At 41.0% G+C, this 17,169-nt stretch overlaps 1 protein-coding gene across 4 annotated transcripts in view; it reads right to left on the bottom strand.

The window, feature by feature from the left end:
• Positions 1 to 327: 327 nt before the first annotated feature.
• Positions 328 to 17,169, bottom strand: part of adam11 (ADAM metallopeptidase domain 11) — a 41,335-nt gene continuing 24,493 nt past the window's right edge. The window contains exons 19-27 of one of the 4 annotated variants that reach the window (XR_004764078.1): positions 17,087 to 17,137; positions 16,868 to 16,931; positions 16,487 to 16,592; positions 16,252 to 16,371; positions 15,796 to 15,964; positions 15,299 to 15,410; positions 8,627 to 8,739; positions 5,721 to 5,738; positions 328 to 4,516 (exon numbers count right to left, since the gene is read on the bottom strand). Coding sequence is in view for 3 of the 4 variants with exons in the window: in XM_035406184.1 (XP_035262075.1) it covers positions 5,690 to 5,738; positions 8,322 to 8,412; positions 15,299 to 15,410; positions 15,796 to 15,964; positions 16,252 to 16,371; positions 16,487 to 16,592; positions 16,868 to 16,931; positions 17,087 to 17,137 (762 nt within the window). In the remaining variant the exon portion in view is untranslated. The other 3 variants (XM_035406185.1, XM_035406184.1, XM_035406186.1) reach the window with 3 other exon arrangements.

A 17,169-nucleotide genomic window follows, 5' to 3' on the forward strand; every position in this document is an offset into this window, starting at 1 on the left:
GAATACAGTTCAAATTCAAAGCTATTGTGTGATATATTAAAGTATGATATTTAATTGTCTGCTTATTCAGCTGGCCACTACACTCAGAGGGTAAATCCAAACATCACTAAATGTTCATTCCAGCATAAATAAATCAGTAAAATAAATGTTTATATATTAATACTTATTTTAACATATTGATGTTTTATTTTGTTTTCCATTTTAGTTTTCCATTTGTTTTCCATGTTCTGTCATTTTAGTAACTTCTTAGGAGGAAAAGATTCACTTTTTAATAAAATGTGATGTTGCATATTCTTCATGACTACAATAATAAGACAAGGACAACACTTTCATTTTTGCTTTTTGATTTTATTTTCTCTTTTTAAGTATCAATTCACAGTTGAATTGTAGTGGTGTCAACTGTCCTTCAGTTAAAAAGTTAAAAATAGGAGGTTGACTGCTTGGGCGAGACACCACTTTTGTCAGATGACAAAATAGGTAAATGAACTGAACCATACCTCAGAGAAATAATGTGTCCACCCTTTCACCCAAGTAGTCAACCAGCAACAAATACTTCATGTTCAAAGCGCATTTTATATATACATTAAGTCACCTGGGTATCGGTGACCAGGTCGTTAAGAGCTATCAACAAATATACAATGTTGTGAGTTGAGTATGATGGATATGAACAGATAGATATTTTAGATAGATAGGTACATATCTGAGAGATTGAGAGTATGATCATACTCAGCTCCATATATGTAATATATGCATACAGAGTTTGTGTATAACATTACTGTACATTATAAATGTATCCTTTATAAGTGTATATATACAAAGATGTGTATATATACAGTAATCACACTCAGGTCACTTGTACAAAAGCCTGTTTTGTGCTCCTTTTAAAGTGTTGCTGTTTCACAACACCAAGTATTTTGACAAAATTCAAAAGCAGAAAGATACAGACATTTTTACATAACATCCCTGCTTTAAGTCATAGTTACCATGGTTTGTATTTAATCAGCAAAACGTTTACATTTAGTGCAGACAGTGGCAGTCTTGCCTGCTGCTGGACTAGGAATCTATTTTGTGAATATGCAGGACACCCAATAATTCAGTTTTTGGGCAAATAATCTTCTCTTTTAGACTAGACTACATTCACATGTATTTGAGAGCCCAAGTCACAAAAGTCCACCTTAAAAATTCTGAGTATGAGCATCATCTTATAGTTCTCATATGTAATCAAGAATAGTACAATTACAGAATACAGGGGGTGTTACATGAGTGAAATTGTTTGTTTTGAAATGTTGAAATTTCCTCTAGGGTTAAAGGTTCATACAGATGGCCAAGGTGTGGCTTCATTCCTCATTATTATCCAAAATGACAGATTTCAAAATGTATATTGTCTATATTTCCATTGATTGCTTTGTTGCATTTTGTTTTCTCACAGGGTACACAAAGACGCATTCACAAAACTAGCATATGGGTTCTCTTTACTGGATGTTCTGTTATACAGTACATGCCCAAACAAAGGGACATCACCAGCATTGGCCCTGCTTGTGTAAGGAAATAACTGTATTCAGTGATAAACCGTTGAGTATGATAGAGCAGGGAATCAGAAGGCACACAGATAATGCAGACAGAAGTCAGAAATAAATGCAGTGCTGAAGACCCTAGTCCAGCCATGCTGGAGTAAACAGGCTGAAACAGCAGATGTGACCCTGACAGTTTCTGTAAGCAACCATTTTGAATCTTCACCCTTTACCTGGCATTTCTCTATTTAGAAAGGACCTCATATCCAGTAAAAGAGCAGATCCAACCTTAAATGTGTTTTGTAAATGCTATGCCTGGCCCAGGTCTCGCAGGTACACAGGCAAAAAGAAAGTTTCCTATTCTCAGAATGAGCAAATCATTAACACTCCCCTTTAAAGCCAGAAGGTCCTTAAGAACATTCATTATATGTCAAGAACAGGAACAGAGTTTCACTTTTAAATGATCTGAGCACATTGTATGAAACAGCCACACCATGTGACCAAGATGACCTGTGGGTGTCTGAGTACTGATGGAATAATAGCAAACAGCATATAGTACATATAATCACATGTAGAATCCTGTTGTTTAAAAATTTACTTCACATTCAAGAATTCCATGGTGACCACATTGACTCTGACAAGCCCACACTGTCACGGACTTGTAGAAGCTGGCCAGAGCTTGTAACCGATAGGTGCTTTGCAGGCAGATCAGGGCCTGACTACATGCAGAACCTGTAGATCCTTGGGTCTGTAAGCCTACAACGCAATATTTAGAGAGGATTTGTTTTCAGTAAACTGTACAACAGCATGGACAGATGGAGGGCACAGTGGTGGGCGCACTGAGATAGCAGGGAGTGCAAAGCAAACCGTGTGACTTGCACCATTTCACTACAGTTATTAATACCTAGTATACGCAAGCGAATGCTAAATTCAATACTATATCTGCCTGGCAGTGTTTCCACAGCAGATAATTTCCCTCCATCACTTGTATATGAGGCCAGTGGCAGCTCACAACTGTGGATAATACAATTTGTCCATTACCTGGTTTACCCTAAGAAGTAAAGTCTTTGTGCAAGGCACTCCCAGGATTCACCACTGTTAACATGTATAGGCCTACATGTAATGTTGTCCTCTTTTATAGACACAGAACACTCTCCAAATGCAAACAGTTGCACTCAGCAACATTAAATTTAGCTTAAATCTTCCATGTGAAATTGTACGTACTGTACTCTATTCTGCAACTGTATTTGTCATAATTAATAGTTACATTTTATGTAATTACAATATGTCAAATGCGAGAATAAACATACAAAACCAAATACAGGCCATCCTCAGACACCACTTAATCTGGCAATAGTTTGAAAAACTGCATACGTCACTTCAGTGCATGGAGCACAGAGGTTTAAGGATGTAAATATTCACTCACATACTTGTGCTTACAAGACTGATCACTTCAGCTGTACAGTCCTCTAAAAACACTTGGGCTGCTCTTATATACATTATATACAAATGCACACATGTTTCACATACACGTATGCATACTCCTACCATTAATGGATTATATAATAAATATTATTTAATATATGAATGTGTAATTGTCTATCTATCTAGCTATCTATCTATGTGTATATATCAATGTATATACACAGAGACACACACATGCATACACGCATTCACAGTTGCAAACACACATTCGCACATTTATGCATGTCATACTGGATCACTATGATGCTGTAGGTGACATGTTACAGACAAATAATTTTTAAAAAGCAGAGTAAATGTACAATATGCATATAGAAATATTTTCTTACACTAATTGTGGAATGTTAGTAGATACGCCTAGGATTAAAGTACACAGAAGAGGGTCTTATTTTCACGAGTCATTCGCATAGCCACACTGTCATAACACCTGGGGTACTGAAGGGTCCTTTATCTTTCTTTGGAAACAGCCTACAGAAAAATGCCCTTCCTTCCCAGCTTTGCTTTTAAACAGACATCAGGGCAAACTGTAAAGGAATGTAGCCATTACCAAAATACAGGAGCAAAGCATGTCCATGTTGCCCTCTTTAAGAATACCTGATGAAATGGCTTCTGTTTGGATTTCTGAGAGAAGGGAGGTCCCACAGCCGGGACTGCTCTATGGACTTATCTATATTTGACAAACACAGAGACAAATAAGCCATCTTCCTAATATCTGATCAGCTTCATCATACATAACCTGCCTTGTTAACCATTTTCACAGCACCTCCAGGTTCACCAGAATTAAAAAGTAAATACCAACAACACTATGAGTGCAAAAGATAAAAAACCTTATCCACAGCCATCAGTGAGTGGTTCAGTGCATCAGTGAAGACTTCAGACAGGAATTAGATTGAAATAAGGCAAGAGTTTCTTGGGTCTTCCTGTTCCATCACTGATACAAACCACAATGGCCACCTTCAGAATTTTAACACATAAAAACTGGCAGCTTAACAATGCTCCACTGAGTAAGTAAGTTAGTCAGTCAGGTAGACAGTCTGTACCAGTATTTCAAAAGAGCTAAAAATATGGTGAGACCTGCATTTTGAGTTGTTTGGTCAATACAGTTTGTGAGATATTTATCCCTTGTGTCCACTTAACATTCAAGAGTGACCATCTAGAGCAAAAACAAACAAAAAAAACTAAGCCTTGGGACATTGCCGCTCAGGGAGCGTACCCTGTCACCATTTGAAGGCCGCTGGCAGAGTAAAAAAGGTTTGGCCCTGGACACTAGAGGGGCTGCCAACACCTGTGTGGATCAACTGGCAGTATGCGGCTGGAATGCATGTTAGAGAGTCCGCTGAAGGCCAGAGACACAGTCTGGAAGTAAAGACAGAATATCTGATAGAGGAGGAGAGAAAATAATGAAAAGAACAGTGGGAGTTGTAGTTCTGTAAAGAGTGGAAGACTTCTCTTCTTCTTCTAAGTAAAAGGACACAGTGCAAGGAAGACAGAAGAGCAGACAGATATACTATCCTCCACCAGATCTGGAAAGAGAAGAGGAAAAAGAATTGAAATGAGAAGCATAACCTGAGAAAACAACAGAAGAAATAAAGAGCAGAATGGTGGGATTAAGCAAGATGAAGCCCAAAGACAATTTTGGTATTAGTTTTCATGCAAAGCCCATAAATGATCACACCCTGAACTCTATAATTTGCATATAATTGAGTAAAATCCATGTAGTCCAAACCCTATTTTGTAACATTTGTCATTTAGCACTTCATTGTAATTCCACTAATTCAAAGTAAAAAATAAAACTACATGTTGAGACTCACAATTTATTTACACTTACATGAACTTTTTTTTTGTTTTTGTTTTTTGCTGCTCAAATAAATGCCTTTCAATCAGCTCGGACTGTGCCATAAAAAAGGCTTCATATGAAACTGATATACATGGGGTTTTTAACAAGTTCATTTTATTAAAAATATAATATTATGGTGACAGAAAACCTCTATTTTCAAATTTTTATAAGTACTTGTTTTGACATGCAAAATGTGTGTAACAAGACCACTTGCATCATTATGCACATAAATATTTTCCGTCTTTCCAAATGTCTAAGTAAACATTCAAACAAATTAGTGCATAAGGGAGTTTTCTCTAACTCTGTTAATTATTGAGATAAACACATTGATAAGTAGAAAATACAATTCTTATCAGAAAAACATTGTAGAACTTTATAAACAATATATTTGATAGTGTAGAAAGTTATATTTTAATATAAAGTATTATATTTTATATATAAATCTCTTTCAAAAACAGATATTTCAAAGATTAAAACATTCTAAACTGCATACATATAAACATGAGAGGCACATTGGTGATGATTCTGAGAACAGATGGAACAGGATCAGCTGCTTGGCAGTTGTTGCCACGGAGATGAGGCAATGGCAGGTAGATGAGCGATGATCTGGGATGGAGGCTTCAGTGCATTTCAGAGCAAAGAACCATGATGGCCGTTTATTTGTCCACCTAACACCACCATTTCATAATGTGCGGCCAAAAATGTATGAATGTGACAGTGGACGCTGTACCACATTGAGGATCAGAAAGGTATTGAATGGAAAGCAAGTGCTAACTTGCATGGATAGTTAACATGGATTATTGAGCGAGATAGTGGTATGCAGTGGGGGAAAGTTATCAGGCAATGGTGCAGGAGAACTTCACATCATTGCATGCCGAGCGGGATCATACCTTCCTCTTCGGATGTTTCTTCATCCAAGATAAAGCAGCAAGGAGAGGGTGGAAAGAGACACAGAGATGAAGGGTTAGCACCAGCAGACTGAGAAATTAACCTAGTCGGGATACACACTTGTGGGCCTTCCTCTATCTGATATATCTGCTGAAAACCTAGGAGGAGATGAAATAACAGGAAGACTGAGAACTCAACTTCAGTCTGATGCGCTCATCTCTACCCTGACTGTGGTTATTCACAGGCACCTTCCTATTCGCCTGGAAATCTACCAGTATGGAAGAGTGTACCCTGCTACATATATTCCTGCTCTCCACATTAAACACAGATCTGGATAACCTGGGATTCTGCTCTGAAAATTCTTACCCAGTGAACTGATACTTACAGTTAGAACTATGAGTCAGAGCAGAAGTCTGTTTGGTAAAATACCCACAATATGCTTTTTATGTAGCGGACTATTACTAGTGATACACATATATGTATAGAAAAGTACTACTGCATGATATTCTAGAAATGGTTGTAGTCTCTCGAGTTAGATTATCGTAAATTTGAACCTCAAAAAAATAAGTTCTGACAACATTGTTGAATTTAAACCTGATTACTCAAGCAGTACATATCTTGAGGACACACACACACACACACACACACACACATATATATATATATATATATATGCTCTTAGCAGTTTATCTACAACAAGCAGACTCATTCCCATGCAGGCTAGGGTTATTTCAGGCAAGCGTTCTGGGGCCTGAGCTCAGAGGCAGAGGGACTTGTTGGTGGCAGGCCTATGGGGAGAGGAAGGAGGTGTGTCAGTTGTCCCTGCTGTGTTACGTGGCCTAGTATGACTGCTGTGAACGAAGCCTTTGATTCCTGTCTGCAAGCCCCACCACATGCTAACATAGTCTGAATGTACAAAATGAAGGAAACCATTACATCATCTGTATGGGTCTCTCTCATTGCCTCCTCTCCTCTCAACCCTCCTGACAGGAGTGCAGTGTTCCCGGGCGAATTCGACTGCCGTCTATCCCTCTGCCTTTGGCTCTGCCCCCACACACAGCTCATGCAGACGTGCACATAAAGCCCTCATCACCTCCCCCACCAATAAAATTAAATGAAATAAATAATTGGAACATCCAAGGCACACATGCAGAGCAGGATGGGGCACTACAGAGGGGGAACTATGGGGTCCCTGGCAGGCTATCCCTAGGGGCTCAGTCTGGATTGACGGGCCAAGGGGGAATGGGGGGGGAGTGAACCATACTCCAGACTCAGGGTCTCAACGTGACAGTAAATGTGTGGATAAAAACAGTGCAGTTGGGGAATTCTATAGTGGGACTGACAGGGGTATGATGCTGAAGTGAAAATGGGCCAAAGGTTTGACTGGAGGACTGCAGGTTCACTCACACTTTTCTCCAGTGTTGAACCTCTAGAGCAGGGGTCGCAACTAAGTTTGGCCTTGGGTTAAATTTTTTTCACCTAGTTGGTGGGCCAGAACATGGCCACTCAGTTAATAAGCCTATTATTAGCCCTATACTACAAATTGCACATTAAATGTTGCTCTCTTAGCTGAGAAGCAGGCCTACATATGAAAAAAAAAACAATCTGATAAAATTGGCAACATCTGTTGAATTGTCATTGCATTTGTTCCTTGATTAGCAGGGATTCAGGGGAAGATGCTACATAGGCTGCCAATGCATCACAATTAGGCTACAGGGCTACTGTAGGATAGCCAGTGTTGGGGAAACTACTCCCAATTGCAAATGTTGATAACTAAGTTACCAAATTACTGAACACTGGAAGTAGTTCAGCTACAGCACGGCTACCAATAACACCCCTACTCCTCTTGACATGATTTCATCTAAGGACTGGAGACTACTGCTGAGGGAAAAAATCCAGGCTGGAGGCTCTCACTGCACACATTGATTTTACCGGACCTCACTTTCATGGCAAGAGGCCTGCAAACACAGACAATGTGCCACATTCCAACTGGAGACAGTTGCACAGACCTACATGCCTATTTTACATTTTGATTTCTTTTTCAATTTAAATAAATTTTAAAAATCTGATCTTGCTTCTGCTATTTGGCCCAGGGGGGAATGTAGCTTTGCCCATGCTACTTCATTATTAATTTTACTAAAGAAAGTAAATATTTTTGGAGGGTGATATTTTTCCCACAGACCACCAGTCCTTGGGTGTCTACAGATCTACAGATTCACTGTCAGGAAATGATTAATTCATCCTGGGATAAACTAAACATTAAAAACAGCTACCATATGGGCAGGGCATTACTTACATGCAGATATTAAAAGTCCTGCTGTACGATTCCATTTGGAATACAAGGCCAAGGACCATTGGTGGTCTCCAACTAAGAGACAACCAATGGTAGCCATCAATGACACACATGAAACAAACTTGCTTTCCGCAGAGCTCAAATCTTTGGCACTGGGCACTACCAGACCAAATGAAAAGCAGCTATAAACCCCTCCCCACCCCAGAGTATCCCATGTTCAGCAGTGAGTGGCAGTCATGGGTTGTTGCTGGCCATTTTTTGGGTATAGGTAGAAGCAGACAGGTACACAGAGACATGCCAGAGCTCTTACTTAAATCCCCATCCTGTTCCCCCTAGGACTATAGCTGCCAGGAGAATGGCACCTGCGATGGACCCTATTATGATATTGGTGCCACTGGGACCTGCGCAAAGGAAGAGGAAGTGGGGGGGAGGGGGGCAGGGAGGGGGAAGGGGAGACGGGAACACCACCACCAGACACACGTCAGAAAACATCAGAAACACTGTACATCCTGTCAACACTGACTGGCTAGAAAGAGATAGAGATAATAGGGACAGGGTAGGGAGAGTGGGTAAGAACACAACAGTAAAACGAAGAAAGGAGTGTGTTTTCATTACTTCTGCCTGTCTCTCCCCCTCTTTCTCTTTCTCTCTGCTGGACACCCTCTTGATTGGGGAGAGAACGTGCTCTGTGCAAGTAAATTGCCAAAATGCCTTGTTTCATTGGCAGACTGCAAGAAAATAAGCATGATACGTTTGAGGTAGGAGCATGATTCCTTCTTCACACATAAATAAAGATGTGAACCTCACAATTTACCTTATCAAGCAAACATGGACCACTGGACCACCTTCATTGCAGAAACAGGCACATCTGACACATGCCCACACACGCACGCACGCACACACCTACACACATGGTGTGATTCTCTGCACTGCAGACAGAGAATTACTTACTTTTTACTTACGAGTAACTTGTTACTTAAAAATTAAATCATTGTTTGACAGAATACAGTGACTGATACACAAAGAAATGTATCTGATCCACATTTATGTTTTTTCCCACTGAGTCTAGTCCAGCCAGTTAAATTTTGAGCCATCCGTTCGCAAACACCCACATTACTCCGACCAGTCAGTTCATATGTGCTCACTTCAATCAATCAAAAGGAGTTGATGAAAAAAAACAGACAGTGAACATGGCCGTGCTTAAAGACGTGTACCATATGAGTATCATCCTGATAACAGTCGGAAGTTTTCTAGTTACAACTTCTTAGATTTAAGTTAACTAGTTAGCTTACTAATTTTCATATTTATTGAATACAGTTCTAGCTAAGTCTCACAATGAAATATCGCAAATAGCATCTTGCTGGCATAGTTACTTAGCCAGCAGTAGCTAGCTAGCTAATATTAGTGTGTGTCAAGCTGTTGTTCGAACTACCTAGCTGTAGTTATGTTTTATAGAGTGTTTGTACAGGGCCTTTCTCTGGAGGTGGAAAGCACCACTTGGGCCTCAATTAGAGTGATTACAGTTTGTGAACCTGAAACTATACTGACATGAGGCAACTGCAACTGGCATAGCAATTGCCTCCTGATATAACTATATAGTCACAGAATGACAGTGATAAACTCTTGAGTCATGAATTCTCATGTGTGTGGTATGTCTGTGTGTGTGTGTGTGTGTGAGAGAGAGAGAGATTCATCTTGAGAGTGAATGTTCATATATACAAGCTTCCAAATTTCTTAAGTTTCAGTTGTTTTAAAAAATGTGAAAGACAAGAGAAAACTGAAATCTTAGTGAAAACTACAATCTACCAGATGGACTTAGGGAAGGTAACATACAGAAAATATACATAAGCCTACTGTATATATTTCTTTGAGATTTTGCTGGAAAAAAAACAAGTTTAGACAGAACAGACTAACAGAACAACACATACCGGGAAAGAAATGATAAATAAATGAGAGAATAGAAGAGAAAAATAAAAATCCACGAAATAATACCAAAAGGCACTCAAACTTTGCTTAAAAAACAGCGGCAGAGAATAATAATTATTATATTATTATATAAGAATATGCTTTGATGGCCACAGAATAAATTTGGGTTATTAATGGAAATAGGTACTCATTTGGAATTTATTAGCTAAAGGCTACAACAACAGTTGCCTCTTGTAATCAATTAGTGCAGCTACAGAGGCTAAGCCCCTCTTCCCCCCACCAAACTCAACCCACTGGATATAAACTACCTCAGCAGATGGCAAAACCACATACAGTGAGCACCATAATTCATTGGACAGTGACACATTTTTTGTTATTTTGGTTCTGTACTCTAGCACTTTGACTTTGAGAAGATACAATGAGATTGAAGTGCAGACTGTCAGCTTTAATTTGAGGGTATTTTCATACATATCGGATGAACCGTTTAGAAATTATAGAACCTTTTGTACATGGTCCCCCCCATTTTTGGGCATCAACAAATATTGGACAGTTTAACATAATGTAGAACAAAGTAATCATTTTTAATATTTGGTCGCATATCCTTTGCATGCAATGACTGCTTGAAGTCTGTGACGCATAGACACCACCAGACGCTGGGTATCTTCCCTGGTGATGCTCTGCCAGGACTGTACTGCAGCCATCTTCAGTTCCTGCTTGTTTCAGGGACTTTTTGCCTTCAGTCTCCTCTTCAGCATGTAAAATGCATGTTCAATTGGATTCAGATCCGGCGATTGACTCGGCCAGTCAAGGATTTTCCACTTTTTGGCTGTGAAAAACCCCTTCGTTGCTCTAGCAGTATGTTTCGGGTCATTGTCTTGTTGCATGATGAACTGCCGTCCAATGAGTTTGGAGGCATTTGGTTTTATCTGAGCAGATAAAATATTTCTGTAGACTTCAGAATTCATTGTTCTACTTCTGTCTGCAGTCACATCATCGATGAAGACAAGTGAGCCTGTTCCACTGGCAGCCATACAGGTCCAAGCCATAACACCCCCTTCACCATGTTTCACGGATGAGGTGGAATGCTTTGGATCATGGGCATTTCCTTTTTTTCTTTTTCCTTTCCATCACTCTGGTGCATGTTAATCTTTGTCTCATCTGTCCACAAGACTTTGCATCTTGTAGTGTACCCTCTGTAGTCCTGCTGGTGTAGTCTTCTACATATGGTAGACTTTGACACATCTACACCTGCATCCAGGAGAGTGTTTTTGATCTGTTGGGCTGTTGTCAGGGGGGTTTTCTTCACCATAGAGAGTATTCTCCGGTCATCCACTACAGTAGTCTTCCTCGGTCTACCGGGTCTTTTGACATAATTGAGTTCACCAGTTGTTATTTCCTGTTAATGATGAACCAAACTGTTGACTTGGGCATCCCAGGGTTTTTGCAATGTTTCTGATTGATTGATTTTCATTTCTGAGCCTTATGACGACCAGCTTAATTTGCATCGACACTGCTGTCGTCCTCATGTTGTCACACCCCAACAACAATCTCCAAGGCAATTGCAAAGTCTAGAATCAAGACTAGATATCAACAGCTCTCTTCTGCATTCACTAACGACACAAATGAATACACCTGCCTAACGAAACACATCTGTGAAGCCAATTCAACAAGTACTTGTAGTACCTTAAAATGGGGGGACCATGTACAAAAGTTGCTGTCATTTCTAAACGGTTCATCCGATATGGATGAAAATACCCTCAAATTAAAGCTGACAGTCTGCTCTTCATCCTCACTGTCATTGTATCCTTTCAATCTCAAAGTGCTATAGTACAGAACCAAAATAACAAAAAACGTGTCACTGTCCAATGAATTATGGTGCTCACTGTACGTAAATAAGCCATAGAACAGATTCCTGAAATTCAGCAGACTATGTTAAAGGTTAAAGACGGAGAGAAGAGTATCACCAATGAACTGCTCTTCTTCACAGAGCACACACAAAATATTTTTTAAAGGACGCATCAGTAATGGGAGGCAAACAAAAATGAAGATGACGATGAATATCAACCACACGCTGCAGGAGGTTGGGCTGGTACAGCTCAAAGAATTGTTACCGACTCATTCACCATGTGAATCAACACAGTAAATTAAAAGACCTGCTGTGCAAGAAAAAAAATTATTGTAAAGCACTGAGAGAGGACACTGCACTGCATCAGGGCAGAGAGTGAGCTCACTGCAATCAGACAGGAGCTGGAGTGAAAAGACTAGGCTATCCAGAACCTCAGAGTTGGCCCTTACACTCACTACACTCACAAGACTGTAGGGGGCTGCACCCAGGGTTCGCCCCTGCCAGTGTCTACCCTCGCTGTCAGGGACAGTATGAGTGACACTGTTGCACAAGCGATGTCTCCCTTCACACAGGAGAACATAACAGATGGCAGCCGCCAGAACATTGGAGGTCAGCAGTCAAAGCCCCTGCAGCCCATCAACCTTAAAGTCTGAGGACTTAGACACAAAGTCACATCCACACAGCAACAGAAGAAGAAGCAATGAGACATTATCATCATCATCATCAAATTTAATGGCAAATACGTAAGGAAGGGACAGCTTTTCCCTGGAAAAAAGCTAACAAAATTTTGGTGCCCAACAAATGCTCTTCTGCACCTGACTGAATGTAAGCTTGGCTTGCACTATAATTATCCACACAGGTACAAGTGACCTGAGGGCTCAGTAGGAGAAGGTTGACACATCAAGGAAGAGAGTGACAGAAAAGCAATACAGACTGTCCCAAAATCATTATCTCACTCTCCTCCCTAGGAAAGACATTCACCCTCCTACGATACATAGAGGACAAATGCGGATATTTCACATGGATCATGATTGACTCACACTGTTTGTACACCTGGCACATCCTGTACTCTGGAGCTCAAAAGTCTCTATGATCATGTCTACCTTCTTAAAAAAGCAGTGGGGATTCTGTCTGCAGTCGTGAAATATGCCACACCTGACGTGACCCAGCCAGCCCTATTTAGAGCAGGGAGAGGCCTCACAGCCTGCATCATCTGCACCCCACCTGCCCTCCTAGGGAGACATCTGGTTCAGCCTCCACAGCACCATCTCATGGCCAACTACATCACCGTTGGACACCCCACCGACGATACCAGCAGCCGAGCCAGAGCACGCAGCAAGCACGCAGACAACTAGCACATCTGCAGCCCAGCCCGTCCAGGCCTGGGCTGAGCCAGTACTTGCAGTGGATAGAACTGCCACAGGATCACCCCAGCTACGCTGCAGCACCCAATCACAGCTGAGCCCTGCCATAGGAGCGCCCCAGCTATGCTGCTGCAGCCAATCAGAGCTGAGCCCTGCCACAGGAGCACCCCAGCTATGCTGCTGCAACCAATCAGAGCTGAGCCCTACCACAGGAGCGCCCCAGCTACAATGCTGCACTGAAAGGCTCTGCAGGATCAAATGCTGCAGAACTTGGGGGGATCAGACAGCTTCTCAGCTTCATCCACACAGCTGTTCAGATAAGTACATTAAAATTACTAGAATGCTTCAGTTGCAATTCAGAAACTGTAAAAAAAAGTTAGTTACTTGCAATGAGTCTTATTTTAGTTTATATAGATAATAAATGTTACATGCACGATAATGCATGGTATAATGTTACCAAAATACATTGATAAAATATTTTATATTTTGATTATTATTTAAATTGATTCTCTGTATAGTATAATTGTTTTGTTTTAAATATTCTTGCTCAAATACTCATTCCTCAAATGTGCTTCCAATTGCTTTTTAATCTTTGAACAACATTAAAATAATTGCAGTTAATACATTAATACATACAAGTCCTTAATAGTCACAAACTGTTCCTTATTTGGATAGAAAAGTAAAATTACACAGTTGAGACAAAACACCAAAGAGCTAGATATCTTTATCCTTCAAAAGACCTTGTGTAGGAGGGATGTAGTCTCTCACTGTCCCTCAGGTTATAGGGAAATCATGCTCCCATTAATTAAAACCAGCACATAAATTGTGGTGGAGACTCTGGAGGAATCATTATTTGGCATAAAGCTGAGAATAATAATTTTACACAAGTACCAAAAATGAAAGTAGCCCATTTATGCTAAAAATATGAGATTGCAGGCACACAAAAGGATCTGCTCCTTTGTTCAATATCCATCGCTCCATCTGAATCCCCATATTATAATGAAGACATTTTGCCAATCTTCATGCAGATATTCCATTTCCAGGCATATGCTCTCAAGCTCTCATCTCTGGAGATTTAAATACCACACAGGCATACATTCCAATACTGAAGGACACATACATCTTTCGTCAGAATCGCCCCAGGAGTTGACCAACAACCGCAGAAATTACAGTGACCACTCAATTAGTAAAAATTGAATTAACTGGTTGGAATAAACCTGTCAGTGTGGAAGAGTAAGATTTCTTAGGAAGATTCACCAACAGTCCTCCTCTTGTCAACAGCACAGTGGATTATATGCAGTGACAGACTGGGATCATTTCTATCTGAGAGCCTTCATTGTTAATCCTATACTGCAGCTATCAAATCACAGCCAAATTACTGTGCATCTAAAAAACAAACTAACCACAGCAGCACACACACAAACCAGTAGGCTAACCTGTATAGTGAACAGCCAATGCAGCATATAGATGGACTCCAAATAGCATACTGGATTACCAGGTAGCAATTGAAAACCAAACAATTCCGACACGGCTACACACCTTTTTGATCACCACTTAAGCTCACAGTTCTGTAAGCGTAAGTCTTGCAGTGCAGAGCTAAATCACATGTTTGAAAAAGCAGATTTAACTGCAAATTTGAAAATTAAACCAAGAATGCCTGGCAACACACCTAAAAAGAAAATGGTTTTTCCAAGAGTGTAAAGATTTAAGAAAGATCTTAGAATGCTAGAAATGTAAGCACACCTTCAGAATGGAAAAAAATGCACAGAAATCCAGTTGACTAAAATGGAATCAAAAACTTAATATTTTTTGGGAAATACTGGATATATTTCCCAAATATACAAATATACAACATTGGAAATACTGTATCTGAAGAGACCACAGACCCCCATCTAAAAAAGTATGTGGACTTCACAGAATATCCAAAGAATTGCTTAAATACAGCAGCACTAAGCTACAGGAGGTCATGATATTAACACTTTTTTAATATGATTGAGCCTAGCCCAACCAAAACATCATAGACTTTTTTGAGAAATCTTTTGATTCAATCCAGCAAGAAGGGCTCCACTTACACACACACACACACACACACACACAGAAAGAGAGAGAGATATATGTGTATCCAGTACTTCAGTGCAGAAGGGTACAAACCCTTAGATATAGGGTCTTCTGGGGGTTTGGGGTCAGGAATGGGGTCCCTGATACTGCAGTCTTTCCCTGTGTAGTCCCGGTCACAGATACACTTCACTTCATTACTGCACGTCTAACAGAGAGAGAGAGTGAAAGAGAGAGAGAGAAAGACAGAGAGAAAGAGAGATTTCCCTTTTACACATACACAGCATCATACTCTGAGCATGTACTTAAAATATAGGTAATGTCCTCATTCCTGCATTATTAATATTCAGCTCATTCCTGCTATTAATAAAAGCTTTGTTTTATAAATGCATTTGCACTGTCTTTGGCCTCATTATTACAACATACAATAGCCTTCACTCCAAAATATGAAAAAGATGTAAGTATAAACTACTATTCACAGAATTATTTATTGGCTGTCTATGAAGCCGACCCAAAACAACCCAAACAAAGCCGGGCAAAAACAGGACCGCACAATGACATAAGGCAACCCCAGTGCAAAGTGAGGTCCTCACCCCGTGGTGTGAACAGGTGGAGAGGGGGGGCGTGCCCGGGCAGGCGCTGAGGTTGAAGGTGGCTAGAGGGAGGCAGCGGTGGTCCAGGCACATCATGTTGGGCCCACAGGGAGTGCCGTCTTCCACATAGCCCAGGTCCGAGCCGTCCTCCAGCAGGGCGTGGCCACCACTGGACACCAATGAGAGATGAGAAGAGGGAGGTGTCACAGTGGGAAGTGTCAATCAAAAACAAAGAACAATGGCTTGGGTCAACAAAGCAGAATATTTATTACTCGCAGGTATTTATTACTTGCAGGTACTATTATTAACCTGCAGGTAAAGACCATTTGGAGCAATGCTATTTCTCGAGTTCCCGAATTTCTTTCTTCTTCTGGGCTCATGTGTGAATTGCCTTTCTGTCACTCTCTTGCTTTCACAGTCCCGTTTTGCAAGGGCAGCTTGAATAATAAAGCTCACCGACAGTCCAGGTACTTGTTCTGGTGGTAGATGGTAAGGCTGGTCACCTCACCCTGCAGATCCCCAAACTTTGGTTTCGCTGACATGTTAGCGCAAAGCAGGAACCCGCACAAAACATCCCTGAAGGAGGGGGAGAAGAAAAAAGAGAGGGAAAGAAATTCCGTGAGAGTTCGCGTTTCCCCCCACAGGGGGCGCTCTGGAAGGCTGAGCGGTGGTGAGAGGAGGGCTCACGTACTGCTTGCTGCACTGCACCCAGCCCTGCCCGCTGGCGTCATGCCCACAGTTTCCCTTCTCTGTGCCCTCGGTGTTCAGCTTCTCATAACAGAAACGGTCCGCTGAACCTGCAGGACAAGGACAGGCAGAAAGCAGCAGGGCTGGCGTAAGCCACAAACAGCACTTCCTGGCCTAGCAACAGGGGGCAGCAGTGCCATTATAGAGGAATAACGCTGAATTATAGCATTTTGCATTCCTGACTCATCTTATATATTGTTTGTTCGTTGTTCAGGGAAAGTTCAAAGTTTTGCCATTTACAGTGTGTCTACTAATGGATTCCTCATGCGGAAATCCATTAGTCGACACCAATAAAAAATGAAAAAAAATTTTGAGCAGTACTTACGATGGCCCCAGAGCCCCATGCACTGTCTGTCTCGAGTTTTACAGCGACCTCCGTAACACCGGCCCTATGACAGACAGAGGCAGAAATTAAGCATAGAAGGGGAAACAACTTGGAGTGGGAAAAATGTACAGTTTCTCTCTCTCTTTCATATGTACAGATGCATGCACACACACTAGCCTGGCAGAAGAACAGGCAGCCCATAGAAGTAGACTGCGTTACCTGACTGTTGTCACACGTGTACCCATCCAACTTGTGGACATTGTGAGGGCACTGCAGTAACAAGAAAATACGTCACACGCCGG

This window comes from Anguilla anguilla, chromosome 2 (assembly GCF_013347855.1).
Source record: "Anguilla anguilla isolate fAngAng1 chromosome 2, fAngAng1.pri, whole genome shotgun sequence".
NCBI classification, from domain to species: domain Eukaryota; kingdom Metazoa; phylum Chordata; class Actinopteri; order Anguilliformes; family Anguillidae; genus Anguilla; species Anguilla anguilla.